Source organism: Colobus angolensis, unplaced genomic scaffold (genome assembly GCF_000951035.1).
Source record: "Colobus angolensis palliatus isolate OR3802 unplaced genomic scaffold, Cang.pa_1.0 Scaffold192, whole genome shotgun sequence".
Lineage (NCBI taxonomy): Eukaryota > Metazoa > Chordata > Mammalia > Primates > Cercopithecidae > Colobus > Colobus angolensis.
In genome coordinates, this window is record NW_012115066.1 from 5,439,851 (window position 1) to 5,464,472 (window position 24,622).

The 24,622-nt window shown below is 36.6% G+C and overlaps 1 protein-coding gene across 5 annotated transcripts in view; it reads right to left on the reverse strand.

The window, feature by feature from the left end:
• Positions 1 to 11,811: 11,811 nt before the first annotated feature.
• LRRC4C (leucine rich repeat containing 4C) overlaps positions 11,812 to 24,622 on the reverse strand; it is a 1,309,626-nt gene continuing 1,296,815 nt past the window's right edge. For 3 of the 5 annotated variants that reach the window (XM_011940746.1, XM_011940744.1, XM_011940748.1), the window contains one exon: positions 11,812 to 13,946. In XM_011940746.1, the coding sequence (XP_011796136.1) occupies positions 11,982 to 13,904 (1,923 nt within the window). In that variant the 5' untranslated portion in view covers positions 13,905 to 13,946 and the 3' untranslated portion in view covers positions 11,812 to 11,981. The remainder of the gene's footprint in view (positions 13,947 to 24,622) is intronic. The other 2 variants (XM_011940749.1, XM_011940747.1) reach the window with 2 other exon arrangements.

Here is a 24,622-nt window from a genome sequence, read left to right on the forward strand (position 1 = left end):
GGAGGCAGAGCTTGCAGTGAGCCGAGATCACGCCACTGCACTCCAGCCTGGGCGACCGAGTGAGACTCCATCTCAAAAAAAAAAAAAGAAGAAAAGAAATTGGCCTCATACCCTTGCCTACACAGTCCCTACGCAGGGTTCCTCACCTGTGGTCAGTAAACAATTTCACTTTCTAATGAAAGAACACATTCCTCCATATATCACAGCCTTGAGCCCGACACATCACATCCCCCTATATGCCTCCACTTCCAGGGCCCAGTGTAAACATTCCAAACTTCCAGGGCCCAATATAAACATTCCAAACTTCCAGGGCCCAGTGTAAACATTCCAAACTTCCAGGGCCCAGTGTAAACATTCCAAACTTCCAGGGCCCAGTGCAAACACCACCTACAGCCAGGGCCCAGTACAAACACCACCTGGAGAGTCCCCCGATAAGGTTACAACCGTTTGTACGAAGAGCACGGAAACCAATGGGAAACGGCTAAATGTATAATTCAAAATGTTAACCAATTGTAATGCTGTAACCTAAAGAATTCCCTTGTTCCTCTGTAACCTTACAAGTCCTGTTTACATCAGGCTATAAAAAGCGAGCGCACGCATTGTTCGGGGCCCTCTTGTATGTTGTGGAACGGAGGGACCAAGTTCGAACTTGCAGTAAAGATCCTTGCCGCTTGGCTTTGACTCTGGACTCTGGTGGTCTTCTTCGGGGAATAAATGGTCTGGGCATAACACTAACAGGTCCAAGGGCTCCAAGTTTATCTTAGGACCTTAAGGGGAGAGGATCACCCAACTCACAGGTATTTGAGAATGCAAACCCATGACTGGGCTCCACTTTAAACAGTCTTATCTGAGATTCCTTGTGGATCAGACTTCCATCAAAGCCAATCCAAAAGCCCTATGTAGAAATAATTGCTCTTGCTGATTTTATGCAAATAATCAGGCCAAGTATAATACTAAAGTCTATTTTGAAAACCACTCAGTCCTATCATAATTTGTTTTCTAACAACCATGATGTCTGGAGAGAAACAAATCATGCTTCAAAACTTATATATTTGTCATTAAATTCTAAACTCATTGTTTTTAAGTTTCTTGCCTACATTTTAGACTAACCCTGATTGTTCCTGTGAACCAACCAGCAATCTCTGGCTGTAGCTCAGAAAGAACAAAAGGCATGGGTAATGATGAAATATGGACCAGGATTCTAGTTCTGAGCAATTATCCTGCAAATCTTTCCAGGTGATGGGAATAAATATGATACCAATTACTCAGTAGTTTCCTTTTGGTAAAGTAAGACCAAGGGAGCTAACCAAAGCAAAGCACCATGCACCCAAATTCTAGCAAGCATAACTATAGCAGCCAGTTATCTGGATGTGTCACAAGACATCTTTTCCTCTCCCTTGTTGGAGGAGGACTCAGTTCCACAGTTTCACCTTACCATTCAGCTTATGATAAGGAGTTCATGCAACCCCTCTTGAGTCACATTTTTGTCCCAAACTCAATTCCAAGCTTCAGGTCAAAGTCCCAGAAAGGAAAACTGTATCTGAAGGATCCAGAAGCAAAGACAACGATAGGTTAAAAGGCACAGTACAGGTGAGTGTGGCTGATACCCACCGATTAAGCCAACCCCAAGTTTCCTGTTTCATGGATAAAGACCACGTTAATATCCATGGCATAAATGAGGTCTAGGGAACTGCAAGGTTTCTGACAGTAGGTGGAAAAGAGACCTAGGTGAGAGCAGATGATTCCTGCTATCTAGACCCCCCTGCTTCATGGGTGCAAGCCGCTTTAACATTCATGGCAGCACCTGCCAAGGTCGCTGGAACTCGGGGATGCAAGGTCGGAAGAAGGGAAAGAGGACACTCTTCCTTGTCTCCCTTGCATAACCCAGGTATCTCCTAAGAACCAAAGGGAACCAGGGCTACCTGCTCCCCTCTTTCTAGAAGGGTAGTCATTCATCTTCAGTCTGTACCCCTTTAGAATGCATTCTGAACCTTTGGGACTCCTTTGAAAAAAATGCTTTCTTTTTATTCCTTTCTCCTCCTTGGTCCTCTATTCCTAATTGGTAATTATGTCTCCATACTATGAGACAATCCCCTCAGATGCATCCTCCAAACTGGAGAGTTAATTTCCTAAACCTTAAACTGGTTGGTTTAATATTGAGCTCAGGAGATGGGAACCCCAACACCCAACATGCCAGCAATGGGGTAAAGTTTTTTTTACCAGTCAGCTATTGGCCTCCATCTCTCTGTGTAAACTGGTAAAAGACCTCAGAAATTTTGAGCTGTCTTTACCCCTCCCCTTGTTTTGTTTTGATATGTTTTCTAATAACCCAGTTTGTCTGTTCTTGCCTTCAGGCCATCAAACTCCAAACTCTCATGCAACTGGAGCCTCTGACAATGGCCCCTTTTGTCAGGAACCCTTAAATAGGCCTCTGGGGATGGCCGTTTCCCCAAACAGCACCCTGTCAGCAGGAAGCAGTTAAGATCAGTCTTTGTCCTTATCCATAATCTAAGGGCAGTTAGATGTAGTTCTTTAGAGGAGGGAATGAGACAGCCAGGTGGGAGGGAGGTCCCTGAAGAAACCCCAACCAGCTTGCCCACTGAGGTGGAGCCCTGGGAAGTTCATGATGTTCGCAGCAGAGAGGAGCCTGAACCTGGCCCCTCGTCTTCCTGTATGGAACCTGAGATTCCAACTACCTGGCAGGAAGCGCCCTAGCAGAGGGACTCTGGCTTGTGAGAGTCTCTGTTTTCGCCCCTACTCCCCGCACCCTGGTTCTTTTTTTCTTTTCACCCAATAAAACCCTGCTTTACTCACCCTTTAAACCATCTGCAAGCTTACATTTTCAGGGCCATGGGATGGACAAGAATTCTGTCTTTAGATGAATTACGGAAAAGTCCTACAATACTTCCTTTCCCAATCTTCACCTGGAACAACTTTTTTTTCAACTAACTATAAACATTATCTTCTAATCACCCCTTACCTGCTGATTTTCCATTATTTCCACTAGTCAACAAATATAAGAAACCTTGTTTTCTTCTCTTCCTCTCATCATACAATGAGAAAACAAGTCTAGCTAACTCGGTTTATTGTATTTTAATTGGACCTTAACTTCCACCAATTATCTCTCCATTATGATAGTAAAACAATCTCCAATATGGATTTCTCTCTGACCTAGTCTTTTTAAGCTTAAATTTTTTTCTTCTGCCGTGATAGTAACCCATTCAAAGCTCAAATATATTATCAATGCCACACAACCATTTAGAAAATGTTAATATTTCATCATTATCCATAAGTTACATTTAATAGGGTCAACATGCCATATACAGCGCCTTAAATCACTATCTTTGTTTTGTCTTTAGCAATCTCCAAATTGAATGTTTAGTTCTATTACAGAAACATGAAGCCACTTGCAGTTGTCTATCATCATGATGTTGCTTGTTCCTTGACTTTGCTGTATTTGTTCTGGGAAAAGTGATATATCACCTTCTACCACCTGGCTAACTCCTATTCATCCAGTAGGACACAATCTAGTTTGCTTTTATTCATATAAAAAACAAATCTGATTCTCCATCTTCCAACTACACAGCCCAGGTCTGTTTCCCTTCTCTCTGCTTATATAATATGTGCTACCTCTTCCATTCAGTTCATCATATTGTATTTGCAATATTGTTAACTCCTTGAAGGCAAAAGCTGTGTCCCTTATTTTTGTATTAACAATAACTTTATTGTTGGCATAGCAAAAACACTCAATAAATGTTCCATGAATAAATGAATGAATGTACTTACAAATGAAGTGACACTGAATTGGGTCAAGTATTTAAAACTAATCTACTCAATTCGTATTAAAAGTTCTACAACTAGTGTTCCATTCTCAAGTCTGTCACGTATTTCTTTACGTGGAAAGCTTTTCTACCATATTGCAATGCTAATCCATATTAACCAGTTAATTCTCTCATGTCTCCATTTATTATTATGGCAATATTTTTACTTTGGTTGCAATGATTATTTACCAAAGGTAATGCTTTTACTAAATATAAAAAATATCTAACCAATACTGAAGGGACTTAAATTTGTCAGGAGCATTCAGTTGGGATAATTTGATTTTTAAAATTTAGTACTGTTTATTTAAGTTGAGTCTCCAGCTTTCAGAAGTTAAATGTCTTGCTTTTAGGGGCACGTCTTATGTTTTTTCTGTTTTTTTAGCTACTTGGCAAGTGCAAAATGGTTGCTGCTTAATGGTTACCGCTTAAGAAGTTTAGACAACTTTAAATAGTGTGTTGTATTCTAAGAAGGATGAATTGGATGATTCTACTGACTTCATAAAAACAATGTACATAATGAGATGTTAAACAACTATTGAAGTTAGGAAACATAATTTTATTTTCTTATGGAAAGGGACTGGAATATGCTGGTTTAGCTACTGTGGTATTCAGGGATATCCATCAATGACATTTGATTAGAATATAAAAGTGAATCATAATGCAACCCTAAAATAAAATATCTAAAACTGTATAATTATGATAAAAAAAGTGTTGATTGATTTATTTTCATCTTTGAATGCTGGCTGATCCATAACGTCTTCAATTTGAAGTTTCTCTATGAAATTCAATAATAGTCAGTACAAAAATAGTTCAAACATTGCCACATTAACCAAGCCAGTGCTTCAAAGGTGCTGTCCTATCCATTTCATTAGTAAACTTGACTAAACAAGAATAAGACTAACGTTGATTACCAAAATGTGTCCCCAAAGAGAAGCCAGTTTCCAGGAAAATATAATCCAATAGAACACAAGAAATAAAATATACTGAGAGCATTAATAGTTTTCTCTTCTGAAAAATAAATGCTATTGCTTAAATAAGACTTTCTACAGCCATCTGAAAGCTCCAATTCTCTTCTTTTATCTTAGGTTTTCTTTCTCATTATTACCCAATAATGGGAGAGTTTACTCTCAAAGTCTTTATCCTTACAATGGAGATAATGATACCTACCTTAGAGGGCTTTGTAAGAACTAGAGACTATATACATAGGTGTCCTGTAAATGGTAGTTATGATTGTTGACATTCCCAGACACTAACTTTTCCTTGAGGGCAAGTTGTGCTTTTGATACTTCAGTTGCACTCCAAGGAGTGTGGTCTAGAAATAATTCCAGGAAATTTGATAGAACTATAATTTGTTCTTGTCATAACTTTGCCCCAGTTGGAAACAGGTATACTAGCCATTGGCTACTTGTGGTCAGTGCTACCTTGCATTGTCGTTAACAATGAGATAAACATATTAATATGAATTTGGAAATCAAGATGACAGTTACCAGAAAGTGAGGTTCTGATCATGGTGAGCAACCATCTTGATTTGCCCTAGACTACGGGGTTTCTGGAATGCAGGGTTTTCAGTACTAAAACCAGGAATATCTGTGCAAACTGAGATGAGTTGGTTACCTTATCCTGTGGGCGTGATTTAAAAGTTTTGTTCATTGCTGTATATCCAGAGCTGCAAATAGTGCCTGGCATTAAGTAGGTTCCTCAATTCATAGTTACTAAATGAATCTATTCTAAAATAAACATAATCTAATCATTTTTTCCACTTTTACCATTTACTTCTTCTTCTTCTCCAGTGTTGTTTCCCCAGCATCTCTTCCTTTCTATCCTGTTTATAGGTTCAAAACATCAATAATTCCACACCCAGGCATATGCACTATTTATGAAATATCTGATGCTTGAATTTGAAATACCTACTATTATTTCAAGGCTCCACAAATGAGAAAATAGGTGAAAGCACTTTCTGAGCTACAAAGCATATAATTTTTACTTTTGAATTATATTATCTTATGAATGCCTAATGGTATCCCACTAATTTCTAAGAGCTCATGGTTTATTTCTGACATTTATCTAATTGTTGATTTTTTACTGCTTAATATTAGTGATTGCTATGATTACTAAAATGGCTTTCAAATAACAGTTATTAATCACTCTCAGGATTTATAATAAATTGAGTTTTATGAAAGTTTAATGATAATATTAAAACTATGTTGGCTAATAGATGAGATTATTTTAGTAGCATATATTTTCTGACGAATAGTCTATCTATCCATCTATATTGGCACTTATCTTTGATAAGAAATGGGATGACGTTTTTGTTATAAGGTTACATATATATAATCTGCAGTTTTAAAGCATTTTTCAATATTGTGAAAATTTCCATTCTTCTTAAAGTTTATATTAATAATAATAAAACTATCAGGTCTTTTAAGTGGGATTTAAGAGTAGAATGAAAAAGAGGGACACTTCAATGCCTAGGCTATAATTCACTCGCTTATATGAGTTGCCTGATATTGTTTAGAGTTGAATTCGAGATTACATAACTAAATGTTGAGCAGTAGTGACAGATTTTGATTTTATACTTCTCTTAGAAAACCTGAAAATGTGCTGAAAAATGAAAAACAGGGATACAATCTGCTTTCACATAAGGTAAGAATATGTATTGAAAAATCAAAATGTAACTGAGCACATAAACATTGTCATTAATTATTTTAGAGTGACTTGTTTGCAAGACTCTTGAAAATGTTTCAGATGAAAATACATAGCTACATGACATTTTTTTAAGGTCAGAATTAACTGAAGTTCATTCTCTAACAATCCATTTATGCTGAGAAACATCTTTACAAGCATCCGTTAGTCTGCTTCAGGGCAACTGGAAAGAGAAACTATATTACTTTTCTCATTTTATAAAATATTATTATGATAATTTTAATAGAAGTAGCTACAGGACCTGGAAGTCCATTTCAACATCTAACTTTTAAGGCATTTTACAAATTGTATTAAGATTAATATTTTTTCATAATTCCATTAGTAAAACCTGAGATTTCCCTAGTATTACAAATTTTTTGATTAAAATTTTATAGTAACTACAATAAAAAGTACATATCATAAATATATTTATTTTGTCCGTGTTTTAATATATTTACTTGAGGTTTCATATATTCCTCTTAGAAGTCTATAGACTTTACAAAACTAGCAAATGTGCTTAAATAGCAATTGGTGAGTTCCACTTTTTACTTCTTTCAACGTGGAAGGGCTGAGAAGTAAGGGGATGAACTAGACTGATTAATATATAGGCACAATAGTTGCTAACGGTGCCCATAATGGGTTTCCACCATAACTGAACTAGGGTTGAACTAGGTGGATGCTCTGGCAAGTTTTCAAGGTTAGAGGACATCAATCAGAATATGTTCTACTGCCACCACACAGATCAGCCCGTCTCCTTCAAATAACATTGAATCTTCCCTTTCATCAGGATGAAAAGCAATATATTCACTACTTCTGGCAATGAGATAAAGGCAGGATTGATGCCATTTGGACAAGTCAAATTCAGCAATTCAGCATCAAATATATAATAAAGTGCAGCATTAATAATCTGGAAAATGAAATTAAATTACCAGACCAAATAATGAAAAACAAGACTTCATGGTCTGATTTTCATAGGCCTTCCTTTCTGTTTTTGGTGCAAGGGATAGATGGATGTGCTCATTTTCTGCATAGAACAAAATTTACAAAACATTTTTCCAATATCATGTGCTTTCATTAAAATAGCTTCATTTATTGTCTGCCTTGCAGCAAGTTCCTCTCTATTTTTCTTTTTTCTTAATCCTGAGCAAAACAAAAAATGAACAGCAGTTTTACATTTTACTGCTAACCATATTATAAAATTTAATTATATAATTTTACATACAATTTATATAGTTTTCTCAAATAAGGTTGAAATTTCGGAAGTTTTGTTGGCAGCAGTTTAAGAAACAGAAGGATATGAACTGGTATGTGTTTTGAGAAGGCTTCATTCAGTATCTAAATTTGAATCCTAATTGACAGTGTGCTACATTAATTCTAGACGATTTCTTTTTTCTCTCATACAGCCAGATGTATCTTGTTCTGTATCCCGATGGAGCATGAGAAGACAGTGGTGTCCCAGCTGCTTCCTATCTAATATGTACAGCGCTTTTAGGAATTCACATTTCTTCTTGCAAAAGAAGAGAAAGAATTGCAGGGACCTTGATTTTTGGAAGGTAACTTTTTAGACTCATTTTTATCAGAAGTAGCTATTGTACAGAATCACATTCTAATCAGATATAATGGTGCATATGTAATTTCAGCATATGTTTTATAAGATATTTGATTCTGTGTTACTATATTTAAGAGAAAGACAGCTTTTTGCAGAGTATGACTGCTTACCCAGCATTCACATGCTATGTCTGGATAGTTAATGATATCATTATGTTCAAGATTCTTATTAAAACAAGCTGAAGCAACAAATAAGTAGTTGAACACAGTATTTTAAAATTGTATTGCTTTAGAGTGCCACATTGTATTTGTAAGCACTCATCTAACTCTTCTACTTTATCTAAATATCTTGAAGATTATCCCAAAGAGATGAGACTGAAGTTTTTTTTTTTTTTTCTCACCTTGATCAATCTTTACCTTAAAAACGTTGGATACTCTGGCACCATCTACTTAATATGGTTTTATGTTTCAGTGAAGGCTATTCTTAATATGCCTTCTTCCTTTTCTTTCTGCCATGTAAATAGCCCTTACATTGTCAAGAATTTTATCCCCAGCACATCTATATTTAGAATTTTATTTCATGGAAAACGGGTCTCAAACAATATTCTAATATTTAATTTTTTGATTATAAGGACTAAAAGCAATTATGAACTAGCCACATTTTCTTTATCAAAAATTTTTTTAATCACTCTTCCATATGCAAATAACCTATTTCAGTCTTTGAAAAAGATACACGATTTCAGAATATTTGAAATACGAGGGGGAAATTATTAAAGCTTTATCAGAGCCTATATGTGTGAGCTACACCAAATCCTTCTATTATTTTGCTAATGCAAATACATCTGTACACTTTCAAAAGAGTGTTCAAGGCTAAGGTCATGGCAGATGTGGAGGAGTAAAATTCCTGAATAGAAAAAGATGTTAGAGAATCTTCTTTCTGAAGCATCTTGGATGTTTAGGGAAGCAAAATGCATACTATTAGTAGGAAATACAAATACAAACACACACACACACACACACACACACACACAGATTATCACTGGGTTACTTTAACTTGATGAATTGTAAATGGTGTATTTTTGGTGTGCATATTTCAGAATACTGCCACCCAGTTGCCTTTGGATAGACTACAAGGAGCAGTAGACATAGAATTATATTTTGGTACAACAGTATAGGGAATATTTAAACAGTCATCTAGGCTTCCTGCTAAACTAAGTAAATTCACGTTTGTGATGGTCTCTAATACATCAGTGCAGCTACTGTTCTGACAGGCCAATGGTCAAATATGTTATGTAGGGAAAATAGAGGCTTACTGTTAATCAGAAACATAGAAACATCTAGAATTCATTTTAGTTTTCTTTAAATAATAGATTTATAGCACTCTACCCTTTATCCCCAAAACCTGCAATGAGGGCCTTTGGTAAAAGAGTTTCTAAATTTATTATAGACGTGAAATCTGGTTTATTTAAACCTTGCATCAATTTTTTTCACAAAATATATTCATTAGTACTACACTATAATCTCCTAGAAGACTGAATTGTATGCTTTAGATTCCAACCCAACTTTTTAAGTACAAATTCACCTTTCATCCTATTTGGTAGCATTTTTCTAACTGCTCAGCTACCTCTCACAGCCAAGGGTAATTGCATACTTGGACTAAACCTGCAAGAATTCTAAGTTTAAAATGAAAGAAGCTTCAGGGTCAGCAAAGAGAGTTTGGTGAACGCAAGGCAAGTAGAGAAAGCAGGATCATTTTCCCTCTCGATTTATATCACTTTTGTTTGTACTAGCGCTTGCTTGTTGTTATAGATATTTGTTGGTGTTTTTTGTTGTTGCTTGTTTGTGTTTTTGTGATCAGCAGGTTGGGAATATGTTAAGTATGTTCAATACTGAATAACTCGACAAACAATAGTCAAAATACGTTTTCCCTTTTCTTGAGTCTTCACAGTGAAACCAAGTGTGGATTGTGTTCCTAACAAAGGGAGGTAAGATATAAGGAAGAAAAAAGCCAGAGAATTGGTGATCAAAAAAATAGAAGCAAGACTCTTGCATGCTCTCCTTCATTTCCCGTCCTTTTCTCCCATTTCTCTGACCTACTTTGCTATTAAAATTGATTTTTCACACCTGGAAACCACAAAACCATGGAGTAAGGTTCAGCCTGCAGAATTAAGTGTGAGTATCCAAGCTTCTTAGCCATTAGGAGCTGAAGTTTTCTTCAGCTTGGTCAGTCCTTGTTTCACCACCAAGGTAGCAAGTTTCAAGGCCAATAATGAGATCTGTATATATTCACTTGTTTCACATAAAGATAGAAGTCATATACATAATATATGAAAATATCAGGAGAATGCCAAGGTGCAATAACCAGAAAGTTCCCTTTTTACTTGGAAACTAGTGTACGGTCTCTTAGCCAAAATGCCCCCAGCTCCTTAAAAAATACCATTAATTAATTACCACTGATTTAGCATTGCCCTCTCCTGGTATGTATTCATCCTTCAGAGCAAATCTAAACCCACACTTCTTATAGCTCTGCAGTTTGCATTTAGAAAAAGATAATCACCTCTTCCAGAAAGATGGAAGAAACCGGAAATCCAAGAGCTTCCTATAATAATAATCTAATAATCGAATATTTTGAAAGTTAAGGTTCTGATTCACAGCCTTTTACCTAACAGTAAAATTAGAGCTGGCAACCAGTAACGAACTGAGATGATTTCTTTAATCATTTTTACATAGATTGGGAGTAATGCAAGAGCAGGAACCAGATCTTGTCAACTGTGCACCCATAATACTAAAATCTGTATTTTGCACACAGTAGGTCTTTAATCATTATCATTGAATTGAACTGAATTTGCTAATACTCATCACCAAATATTCTTTTTCAGCTCTAGATGATTTAGAATATTTTCATGTTTTGCAGTTATAGTTCATCTGACCAATGAAATTATGTTTAGGAGACAGTAAATAAATTATAGTGAAACTTTCCTTCAAGTAGAATTAAATTTACTTCACAAAATCATTATTTTTGAACCTGAGCATTCTACAAAGTGTAAGCCTAATGAGAAGGAAAAAATACCACAGCATCCTTAAACATAGATCTAAAACTCAAGTCAACTAGTCAAACAGGACCCCGTAGAGATTGGTTTTGTGACTAAAGAATACTGTAGTATTTTCTTTCTTAGAAAGCAGAAAGTCTAATTACCTTCAAGTTTCTCACATTTGAGCCATACTACAAATGAGTTGTGTCCAGGTACAGAAAAACCAACAATATTTTATTTATAATCTTATTTTTAGCTTTTTAACTACAAATTCTGGTTCTAGAGTTGTTTAAAAGTCATGGGTTTTATAGATGCTCATATGTAAATTAATCTGTTGTTTGCTTACTTTTCTTTTCCATAGAATGGTCTCCCTCATAAATACAGAACAGGTCATTACATGAAAAATATAAGATCTTGCATTTTTTTCCTTGTTCTCTCTTAAAAATCTATTTCTAATATTGCATTCCCCATTGGATTACTTCATATGGGTATGAGGGAAAAAGAAAAAAATTAAAAAAAGAGAGAGAGACAAAATAGACTGGATCTCACCACTAGAATTCACCATAAAAATCTCAAAGTATAACAGAATTCTTACAAAATTTCCTAGACCAGTTCTTTAAGGAATTGAGATCTGCTATGAAAAATATGGCAATCAGGGAAGGGAGGAACGAGATGTGGGAAAATAGTGAATAAGTGCAGCAAAAACAGGTTCTGAGGAATACACATAATTTTGTCTGCTTTAGATCACAATAGAATTTTTAATAAATAAATTTCTTTTCTTTTTTGTTTTTTTGTAAAGACACTTTTTTGAAACAGTAGATTTAGCCCAGTCATTTGTGTCATTTTTAATAAACTGTCTTTTTTTTGATTGTTTGTTTTTTGTAACTCTGTAAATGTTTTAGATTTGAGTCTCTTGTACATTGTCTTTAGAATTCATTCGGATCAATAACGGTTCATGCACTGAACTGTGTATTGAATTTATTGTGTTAACTGTTGTTGTGTGGTTGAAGGGAGATTTGTATGAGTTATAGTGATTTAGGTGCTCATGCTCGATAGCAGGCATGGGCAGGTGGCTTTCCATGGGTGTGTCTCCCGTAATCTCATCATCCACATTAATGATTTCAACAGTCCTTGTTGGGGCGTGATGGTTTTGCCGATGGTGCTGCTTCCTCATCTTGTAGAAAATGACCAGCATCACCGCAGCCATGAGTGTGATGGCTACAAAACACCCAATGATGATTTTGGTAGTCTTCATGACCTCATCAATTCCTGGGATCCCACTGTTTATATCAGTTACTGGGATGGTGAAGGTTTTCTCTGTCGATCTTGTGCTCTGTGGCGTGAGAGAGGTGGTCACATTGGTGGTCTCCCAGTCGACCACTGGAGTGGGACCCACATTGTTATCTGTGGTCCGTGCCTCATCCTGAGACGGTTCCATAGTCTCTACTGTGACGGTTGAAAAGTAGGAGAAAGGAGTAGTGGTTGCTGCAGTAACATTCAGGGTGGCTGAAGCAGTAGTATTCCCAACGGAATTACTCACCATACATGTGTACATGCCTGTATCTTGCACAGTTACATTTGTGAAATTTAACGTACCATCACTGAGCACAGCTATCCGCACTTTGTACGCCCCATGTGTCATGACTGTTCCATTTGGAGTAATCCAAGATACAGATGTCAGGGATGTGGAAGCCCGACATTTCAGCTCAGCTGCCATGCCTTCAGTGACATTGAGGTCTGCAGGGGGCTCCACAATCACCGGAGCATAGCATGTGAAGTAATTCTGGTCAAGCTCTCCAATGTACCTCCCCTTTAGATTGGGAGGAGTGTTACACCGGGCACAACAAGCTGTGTTGGAGGGGGCCATGTCTTTTATCCACCAACTGAGCCACAGTATGTCACAGTTACAGTTCCAAGGGTTGTGATGTAAATGTATCCGCTCTAGATGATGCAAGGGAGTGAAGAGGTCATGAGGCAGTAATGTTAGATTATTGTGTGCCAGGTTGATCTCCACTAGTGACTGAAGGTTGTCAAAGGCATTCCGTTCAATCACTTGAATCTGGGACTGTATCATCCACAGTTTTTGAAGGTGCATCAAACCCTGGAAAGAGCCAGGCCTGATGGCAGATAAATGATTCCCAGAAAGATCCAGCTCATCTAGTTTTATGAGCGGCGTGAGGTTAGGGATTTCCCGAAGGTTGCACATGGCAAGGTTCAAATACCTCAAGTTGGACAGACCTTCAAAGGCACCTTCTGAGATATATGAAAGTCTTTTCAATTCCCCTAAGTCTAGTCGGCGTAAAGAAGGAATTCTGTTAAAAGCATAAGAAGGGATGCTTTCAATGGGGTTGTTTCGCAACCAGAGCTCCTTCAGTTTAGACAAGTATACAAAAGCTCCATTCGGGATGGTAGTAAGACGATTGTCAAAGAGTTCCAGAGTGTTGAGGTTTGCCAGACCATTGAAAGCCCCAATTTCAATGGTTCTGATATGGTTCCTACTCAACTGTAGGATTTCCAAGTGCCTCAAGTGCTTGAAACTGTTCACTTTGATGATCTGGATTTGGTTCTCATGGAGGTTCAGCAGCCGTGTGTTGGTGGAGATGCCATCCGGAACCTCCCGCAGGTTTTTCCGAACACAAATCACCTTGCTGAACTGGTTGCTGCAGGAGCACACAGAAGGGCAGGTCTGAGCCCGCACCAGACCAGCCACCACAAGAAGTTGAAGAGCCAGCAGCACCACAAGCAGGGGGTCAAATAGGGCCCTGTTAAACCTAGGACCTATCATTATCTGCTGTGGATGTAAGGTCATCTTGTTCAACATTCATAATTTATCTGGTGTTGGTCCTTCTAGAATTCAAACAGTCTGCAAAATAAAAGCAAAAAACAATTATTAGATTAGATTTACTCTAAGTGTCTTTCTGGAGTAATGTCAGTGATACAGTGTATCAGCTAAAGCCATTATTTGTCAGACAAATTAAAAACAAACCTAATATCCTTTATTAAGCTGTGTGGTTCATATTTAGAGGAAAATGTACCTTTAATCCAAATTAGGAGCCATCCAAAGCCCACATTCCGTGAGATGTATAACCACAGAGTAAGGGATCAGTGAGGTAGAGGACACTAATGTATTGTTTACCAATCAAATGTGGCCCAAATGCATGAGGACATATAATATATACCCCACCATTAGCTTCAATGCCCACAGCAGACTGAAAAAGTTTAGAAGATAGGACTTTGGGGTTATATCAAACAAACTAAAAGCTCCTTTGCAAAAGTAGTAATAGCTGACATATTGTATTGAAGGTTATTTTATGTGCCAAGCACCATGGGCTATATACTTCATAAAAAAGCCTGTCTAGAAGTGGTTACATAATTTGTGGTTCCCAGTGCAAAATAAAAATGTAGGAAGCCTTATAAAAATTATTAATAATATCAAATCAGTAACAAAAGACCACTAAACCAAGTGTGGGTCCATCTCAACGTGAGTTTCTTTGCAACTGCACAGGTTGTAGGCCCATGAAGCTGGTTGTGATCCTTCGTAATCCTTACAACACTTCTCTGAAGTAGGAATTGTCATCCTTTTCATTTTCAAAATGAAGAAATATCATCATAGAAGTGACATTCAAGAAGTCACATGTTTAGTAAGTGTAAATCAGGGCTCAGATGCTCATTAGACTGGTCCCAGGGAATATGATCTCAGATGCTCCATAAAAATGTTGCTATGAGAATAAAGGTAAATGCAAAATATTTTTCACTATTTCTTTAAAATACCTTTCCTTTGGGGGTGACCTCAGCTGTAAGCACTGGCAACTTAATTTATGGTACCTGTGAAGATGCACTGAAATAGTGACATGCACATGTATATATAAACTTCTAGAGATTCCCATATACCAACTCATTATAACATAGCTGACTGCAGCCTATAAGCAGACATACCACATATTAACTATTTTCCCATGAAACATAATTTTTATTTACAGAAAAAAATAGTATAACAGGACTATTATGTCTTGTGTCCCTACTCTTACTGGTTTTGAGTAGATTTTTGGGAAGGCAAATAACTCATCTCCTGCATTTCTTGTGGCCACAGGAAGTCTTCCAAGGAGCTTATGTTGTTACCAAGTATACGCCCCACTCAGCTGGCTTATTGTGGACTGGGCACCTGTGTAATAACTTCTCCCAAGTCTCTCAACTCAATAAACAGTGTGTCTTCTGTGAATCTCTTGGAAGGAAAAAAAAGGGAGGGCAGTGAGAGGGGTCACCACATTTCAATTCAAAAAGGTACTAATGTAGGACCCATTATGTGTCACCTTGAGCAAGTTACTTATCCTTTCTGTAGCTTAATTTCTGTCCCACTTCAAAATGGGAATGAAGATATTAATATTACACACCACATAGGGTTGTTGTGAGGATAAAATGAGTTAATACAGAAAAAGGACTTAGAACAATGCCTCCCACATGGTCAGAACTCAATAAATATTAGATATGATTATCATATCATGACAGATTATACAAAATAATATTTTAATATGAAATATTACTTTCATTATAAATATTAATTTCATAAATAATAGTACTCATTATGGTAATAATTATAGATTTAGATTTATAATGAAATATTAATTTCATTATAACTATTTTTAATTTTAAAATATTTTAATATTAAATATTAAATAAATATTAAATTTAATAGATTATATTAAAATATTTATAAGTTTGAAATAACAAATATAATTATATTAATATATTAACAATAAATATAAAACTATTTTATCATAAAACAATCATATGTAACATTTATTGAGTTCTGACAATGTGGGAGGCATTGTTCTAAGTCCTTTCTGTTGTTTCCCTCAACCAGATATTTTACTAAGTAGTGGGCATATAAGGATGAGGAACAGAATCCTTACCTCAGGAGAATTTAAATTTAAAGAGTGAGACAGATAGGCAAACAGATGAAGTACAATGATATATGTTCATTGCTATGACAGAAGTCCACACCGGCACAAGAGCACTAACTGTTATCAGAGCAACTTAATCTATGCTGGAAAACCAAGGAGGTTTCAGAGAAGACGGATATCTGATCTATATTTCGTAGAAGCTGCTGAGAAAAGGAAGGAAGGGCATTTTAAGCACGGAGGGATCAGCTGAACCAAGGCAAGCACACATGAAAAATGCTAGTACATCCAGGGAACAGTAAAAAGTGCCCTCTGTCAGAATGGAAGGCCTGAGGACGAGAATGAGAAAGGAAGCTGGAATGAGATCGGTAAAGACTCTTAAGAGTTGGTTACGTCAAACTTAAGAGTCCCAATTTTATAGTGCAGGCAACATGTTTTGTTTTTAGAAAAGAATGCTATCATCAGCTTTGTTTTGAAAAATGATGATGTGAGGTTAATATGGGGCAGAGACAAGCAATGAAAGAAACTAGTGGCAAGCAGAGCAATTAGGAAGATCTTCCTGTTGGCTCAAGTGAGCCTTGGAGAGAAGCCAATGCCAGAGAGCGATCTAGTTTCAAAGCCAGCCCTTCCTTGTCTACCACCGGAGGGTTTGAGGAAGAAGGGCTGGCTCCTTTTTAGGACATGATCCTTTCACTAGTGATGAGATCCCCAGTGAGAAATAGTTGCATTTACTAAATAGCCTACAGAAGGTGGAGAAGAGGCTTTTTTCCCTCAGTAATATGAGATGCACTCTTAAGGAAAACCAGCTGCCATTAGCAATCCTTAAACATATACCCACATTTACAAAACCACTGTAAGGAACCTTGGTCTTAAGAAGGTGATATTTAAAGTCCTCGATTGCTTTCTGGCTTCAGAGGCTTTTGTGTCCTTCTCTATGACAGCAAAAATACTTGACTAATAGATTCTGAGTTACTAATTTTTTTCCCCAGCCTTCTAAGGCCAACCAACTTGCTTCCTTCCTTGGAGCTGTTGCAGCTCTAGGTTGACTTTTCATACCATCTGGTACCGTGATTATTTGTTTCTGGGTAGTTTCCTTCATCAGCCTGTGGACTCTGTGAGAACAGGGGCCATGTCTGATGGATTCCTCTTAGCCTATTGCCAACACAGTGCCTGGCACACTGTAGGCACAAAACGAAAAGATATTGAAAAATGTACCACAAAGCAAATATCTAATCACAGCCCTTTGTATATATGTAGTCACATGTTCTAATGCATTAATCACGCCTTTTTATTTTTTGTGTTTCCTGATGTTCTAACATTTGAGGCCTTGCTGATCCTAGAGAGGATACCCTTTCAGGGCTAGCAAATTCCTAGAAGTAGTCAAGGACTTGCCTATAAGCATGACTTTCATAAGCAAACCAGCCTATCCAAAGGTCAAACCCCAGCCACCTTCTTTATCAGCTTCTCCCAAGACTCTTAACACTCAGACCACCATTTCCCTGCCTTAATCACCCCACGTCCACTTACCACTTACCAGGCAACAAGGGACAGCCCCTATGTCTCAGAGCCTGCCAAAATTATTCAAACTAGCCAATCACAAGCGCATTTACCCTGCCTTCCTCTAAAACCACAATAAAGACTTTTGCCCACATTTTCCACTGGCTGCTCCTACTGGCTGATCCTGCTGCTTCCCAGTGTGGCCTCCACATGCTGTGTCATGCCCCCTCTCCTGTGAGCTGTGAGTAAAACATCACTTTTTAAACAGCAGCCATCTCCTGGTCTGTTGCTTCACTATAGCTAAATAATAATAAAACCTGAATTTTAAAACAATGACTAAACAAGAAGGCCTGACTCATCATGTCAATCCTGTTAACAGGTTTTATAGGACTACACCTCTGTCCCGTTTATATCATGACAACAACATGGTTGGTAGGTTTCACAACCTAAGTCAGATAGAGTTATCCTCCTTGTAAATTTAAATATGGCCTTAAATAACTCTTTTATGTTTCCATTATCAATAGAAAGCTATCCAAATTTCCAGTAATAATGACCATCAAAAATTTATCATTTGAGTGATTTAGTGTAGTTTTACATATACCCTTTCTCCCTGAAACAGACATAGGTTTCAGGGGGAGAAGGCATATGTTATAAAGGTTATTGGGTATAAAATAACATAGCATGCAAAATCCCTGATAAATAAACAAATTAACGTTTTTACTGTCGGGGTCCCAGGGTCCAGCTCCTCTAAGCTTTCTCCCATTCCCTACCGCATAGCCATCCTTAGAATCCTAGGGTCTCAGGCAAAACAGGTAGAAATAACTGGTTGACTGGAAATAGAACAAAAGTAAAGAAGATCATTCCTTACTCTGCTGTTTGCTACCTTTTTCTTTTTAAAATATGAGGCAATAAAGGCAGCCATGCTCAGTGGTCAAGAGAAAAGGGTCCAGTGTGAGACTTCTTGAGATCATATCCCTGTTTGACCCTCAATGACCTTAAAAATGAGAAAGTCACTTGATCTCCTTATACTTTACTTTCCCCATCTGTGAAAGAACAACACTGTTTTCTACTCAAAAGGCTTTGGTTAGAACTGTCACACAATACTGTGTATGTAAAGTTACTGGCTCAAAAGAAGCAATATATAATAAATATTTAATACATATTAAAAATAAAGTGATGGGACACTCAGTTTCTTCCTATTTTATAAGGCAGGAACAACAACAATATATCTTATTCAAATTTGTGGTAAGGATTACTTGATATATTCAGGAACATACTATCAGTAAAACACATGCAACAATGATATAGTGCTATTAATTATAAGGTATGTGCGTCTATTCTTTCTTACTCTCCAGACTGAGTTTTATTTTCTACTTCTTGCTTCAAGGTCTTTGTGCTATTGCAATTAATGAGATTTTCTATAAATCAGTCATAAGTAATGCTTTAAGAATTATAGCTGGTTCAAAGCTAATTTATAACCTACAGCGAATAATGCTTGGTACATGCCCTGAATTAAATCAACTACTATCAACAAAAGGTTTTTTACTTTAATATCTAAATTATGTTACTTTATATCAAAAGAGGCTTCAACATCTCTTTCATAAGATGTTTTTATCACATCAAAGGAAAATTAATTTAAAAGTATGCAGTATCCATTACAATGTCATCTGACAGCATTTATTTACAAATGCATTTGTGTGAGTTTTGAATTAAACTATGATACTTGTAGTCTTGTCCCAGAGGATATCTTGACTTTGTCAATAGACTTTCTTCCTTTACTACCCATGCTTTAGTGCACTGAGAGCCAGTGCAGTGAGAGACACAGAAACAAGTATATATGAAATAGCTAATGGAGATGCTTTATTTAGCACAGTATCATTGCTAAATCATCATAGGCTTTGTCTAGCTATTAGAACTAGTTTGTAAGCAAAGAGGGAGAAAGATGAATTCAGCTAACCACAACTGTACCCCTTCTTTCCCTCCTCATATTATCCTTAACAAACCTCCCTAAACAGGAGAACTAAAACTGCTTACCCCGGACCCTAAGACTCCAAACCACACCTTACCATCGACATTAACATGACTTTGCTGTTCCACTGTCTGTCTTAGCACCTCTTTCCTCTTCTGGGGCTCTTCCACCAAAGCAAATGGCTTCACTGATCCTAATAAGACCTTCCCCCAAAGTTCTATCTACTCTTTCATGGAAAATTCAACAGACATCTGTGCTCAGATTTACTGAATCTTTTGACTCCTCAATCCTAAATTGTTGTGTCATAATTCTTGTATAATCCTAAACAAGTTTCTACATTGAAAAACCTTCCTAGACTCAAACTTCCAATTCTTTTTTTAAAATTAAATTAAATTAAATTTTAAGTTCCTAGACACATGTTCAGAATGTGCAGGTGTTACAAAGGTTAAACGTGTGCCATGGTGGTTTGCTATACCTATCAACCCATCACCTATGTATTAAACCCTGCATGCATTACCTATTTCTTTCTGATACTCTTCTGCCCCCCACGTCCCAAACAGGCCCCAGTGTGTGTTGTTACCCTCCCTGTGTCCGTGCGTTCTCATTGTTCAGTTTCCACTTATAAGAGAGAACATGTGGTATTTGGTTTTCTGTTCCTATGTCAGTAAAACTTCCAATTCTTAATAAATTCTGACCTAGTCTTCATAGTTCCACTCACAGACACTGCCAAACTTTGTGAGGTGGTTCTTTTCCTCACCACCATAATCAATAAAGTCAGCTCTGCCTTATCAACAGGTTATATTGGTGATATTTCAGGAATTACCTTTTTACAATACTAAAGTTGTATTATTCATTTAAAATGTGATTGAATCTCAAACAATATCTTCACCCTCCCCCACCCCACAAACACAAATTTGTTGCCTACCCAAACATCCTAGCCCCTTACTCTTTTCTAAGAAAATTTTATATAGAAACATTTACTCCCATGCAAAAACAAAACAAAACAAAACAAATATATATATTTAAAAATATATAGATATAGGTCTATATACTTTTTATGTCTATATAAAAAGTGTGTATATATGTATACACACATATATATACTGTTTTATCTGTTTTGGGAGAGACTGACCCAGTACTTAAGGGTGAATAAATTTCGTTTAAGCTAGAAGTAGGCAAACTTTTTCTGTTAAGGGCCAGATAGTAATTATTTCAGGCTTTGTAAGCCATATGATCTCTTGTTGCAACTACTCAGTTATGCCACTGTAGCAGCCATAGACAAAAGGTAAATAAATGGCCATCGCTGTGCTCCAATAATACTATTTATAGTATAAAATAATATTTTTGGAAATTGTAGCTAGAGCAATCATACAAGGAAAATAAAGGACATCTTGGAAAAGAAGAAGTCAAATTATCTTTGTTTGCAGATGATATGATCTTATATTTGGAAAACCCTAAGGACTCTACCAAAAAACTGTTAGAACTGATAAATTCAGTCAGGTTGTGGAATACAAAATCAACATACAAAAATAAGTAGCATTTCTAAATGCCAACAGCAAACAATCTGAAAAAATAAATCAAGAAATTAATCCCATTTACTATAGCTATAAATACAATAAAATACTGAGGAATTAAATAACTGAAAGATCTCTACAATGAAAACTATAAAACATTGATGAAAGAAGAAATTGAAGCAGACACACAAAAAATGGAAAGATATTCCATGCTCATGGATTAGAAGAATCAATAGGATTAAAATGTCCATATTACACTAAGCAATCTACAGATTCAATGCAATCCCTGTCAAAATACCAAAGACATTCTTCACAGAAATGGAAAAAAAAAATCTTAAAATGTATATGAGACCACAAAAGACCCAGAACAGCCAAAGCTATCCTGAGCAAAAAGAACAAAACTGGAGGAATCATATTACCTGACTTCAAATTATACTACAGAGCTATAGTAACCAATACAGCATAGTACTGGCATAAAAGCAGCCACATAGACCAATGGAACATAATAGAGAACCCAGAAACAAATCCATACATCTACAGTGAACTCATTTTTGACAAAGGTGCCAAAAACATACACTGGAGAAAGAACAGTCTCTTTAATAAATGGTGCTGAGAAAACTGGATGTCTATATGCAGAAGAAGAAAACTAGACCTCTATCTCTGGTCATATAAAAAAATCAAAATGGATTAAAGACTTAAATAGACATTGTAATGAGATATCATCTCACTCAAGTTAAAATAGCTCTTATCCAAAAACAGTAACAAATTCTGGTGAGGATGTGGGGAAAAGGGAACCCTTGTACACTGTTGGCCAAAATGTAAGTTAGTATAACCACTATGGAATACACTTTGGAAGTTCTTCAAAAAACTAAAAATAGAAGTATAATATAATCCAGCAGTTCCACTGCTAGGCATATATTTCCCAAAAAAGGAAATCAATATATGAAAGAAATATCTGCACTCCCATGTTTATTGCAGCACTATTCATAATATCAAAGATTTGGAAGCAATCTAAGTGTCCATCAACAGACAAATTTTTAAAATGTGGTACATATATACAATGACGTTCTATTCAGCTACAAAAAAGAAAGAACTGTCACTTGCAACAACATGGATGGAACTGGAGGTCATTATGTTAAGTGAAATAAGCCAAGCACAGAAAGACAAATTTCATATGTTCTTACTTATTTGTGAGAGCTAAAAAGTAAAACAATTGACTAATGGAGATAGAGAGTAGAATGATGGCTATCAGACACTGGGAAGCAGAGTCGGATGTGGGGAGGCGAAGGAGGGATGGCTAATGGGTATAAAAATATGGTTAGACAGGATTAATAAGATCTATTTGATAGCACAATAAGGTGACGACAGTCAACAATAATTTACTTTTTTTTTTTTTTTTTTGAGGCGGAGTCTTGCTCTGTCACCTGGGCAGGAGTGCGGTGGCTGGATCTCAGCGCCCGCCACCTCGCCCGGCTAGTTTTTTGTATTTTTAGTAGAGACGGGGTTTCACCTTGTTAGCCAGGATGGTGTCCATCTTCTGACCTCGTGATCCACCCGTCTCAGCCTCCCAAAGTGCTGGGATTACAGGCTTGAGCCACCGCGCCCGGCCAATAATTTACATTTTAAAATAACTAAAATAGTAAAATTGTTGTAACACAAAGGATATATGCTTGAGGTGATGGCTGCCCCATTTACCCTAATGTGATTATTTCGCATTATATGCCTGTATCAAAGTATCTCATGTATCCCATAAATATATACACCTACTATGTACCCACAATAATTAAACTTTTTAAAAAAATAATATATATATATATTCTATTTCCTAACGATTTAAAAATTCACAAACATTCTTAGCTCACAGAACACACACAAAAATGTAGCAGGTTGTCTTACGGATTATAGTTAGCTAAGCTCTTGTCTAAGCAAAGATTGATAGTACCATTCCTCCTTTCAGAGACTAATGAGGTCTGAACATGTGACACAATTTGGCTAATAAAATGTGAGGGGAAGTCAGTTGAGGGATTGCAGGAATTTTTTTTTTCTCTCACTAATAAGAAGAAAAACATGGGGAAGACATAATTCTTTGTTCTGTTTCTAGATATTGTTGAGGGTAAAAGATGCCTAGAGCTGCTGTAGCCATCTTGTGGCCAAGAGGGGAGGCAGCCTGAGGACAAAGCTGATATATTAAGAAAGAAAAAATGAAAAAATGGAAAGAACTTACATCTTTGATATTTGTGATAAGCAGATGAATTAATGAACCCTGTAACTGTTTTTCCTCTTGACTTCTTATTATGTAAAATAATGTATTACAGTATAAACATTTTTTTTTTCTGGTTATATGCAGCCAAACCTATCCTGATACATTCATATTCATTTCTTCTCCCTCTCTCTCTCTCTGTCTCTCTCCTTATTTCCTCAGTGAATAGCAAAGAGAGGGGAAAATTTTATATTTTACTTTCCTATACCATTATAAATAAGAGAACGTTCAAAGGAAACAAGTTAAGGTAAAGCAACATGATATCCTTATAAGAAAGGTCTGAAGCTCATCCCACATCATGCCAAGAAGGATTTCTACTGCAAAATCATTTATCTGGACATAAAGAACGCTAGAATACACAGGAGAAAAAACAAAACAAAGATTTAAATAACACCATTACCAAAGGTAACACACGTCTTCAAATCAAGTTTATTTCATAAACATTTCCTAATATAGATCATTTGTTTTCCCATTTTTAACCCAATCTTGCACATCTTGAGCTTTCTCCACCCCTTATGCAAGAGTATGTAGTTCTGCAGATTTTCAGGGAAAAGAAATTTTTTTTTGTAAGTATGCCCAGGGCTGAACCAGTAGGTAAATGTAATGGAAATGCTACAACATTTAAATGGCTATAACCCAGTGAATCAACCTATCAAGTTAACAGGCAGCTGTTTGGCTAAACACACTGACTCTGCAACGTTTCTAGAAGATGCTAAAATTTCAGAAGTTGAGATTTATGAAAAAAAAAAAAAAACACCCACCTGACTCTGCATTTTCACTCTTCTAGAAGACTTATTTGGCTTACAGTAGAAGAATGTATAATATATTCTTAGGGTTTATGTTTCTCTGTAGTCAGGATTTCTCACCTAATGATATTTTAATGTTGTCACAAGTGTTGTAACTATATATTACTAGTGGTAACATTACCATATCATTAGGTGAGAAGTTCTGACTACAGAGAATTATGTACTAGCAAAGTAAAACAACAACAACAATGTGGCTGCCACCAACATGGGCTCATGTGCTGGAGAGTATAGTAAGGATTGTAAGAGAGCTAAATTACCCATGTCTTCAAGAACTTTCCCATCTTAGAGCTATAAAACAAATTATAGACACATATCAAAAATTTTAAAATACACAGATATGCATATAGGTCCTAGTGTAAGTCAATACATTCAATATTTACGTGCCATAAAGAATTGCCAGAGATTAATGTAGGCGTAGCTAATCAGAGAATGCTTTAAGAAGAGAATTTGGGGATGGGCATGGTGGCTCACACCTGTAATACCAGAACTTGGGGAGGCCGAGGTGGGCTAATCACCTCAGGTGGGGAGTTCAAGACCAGCCTGACCAACATGGAGAAACCCCATCCCTACTAAAAATACAAAATTAACCAGGCGT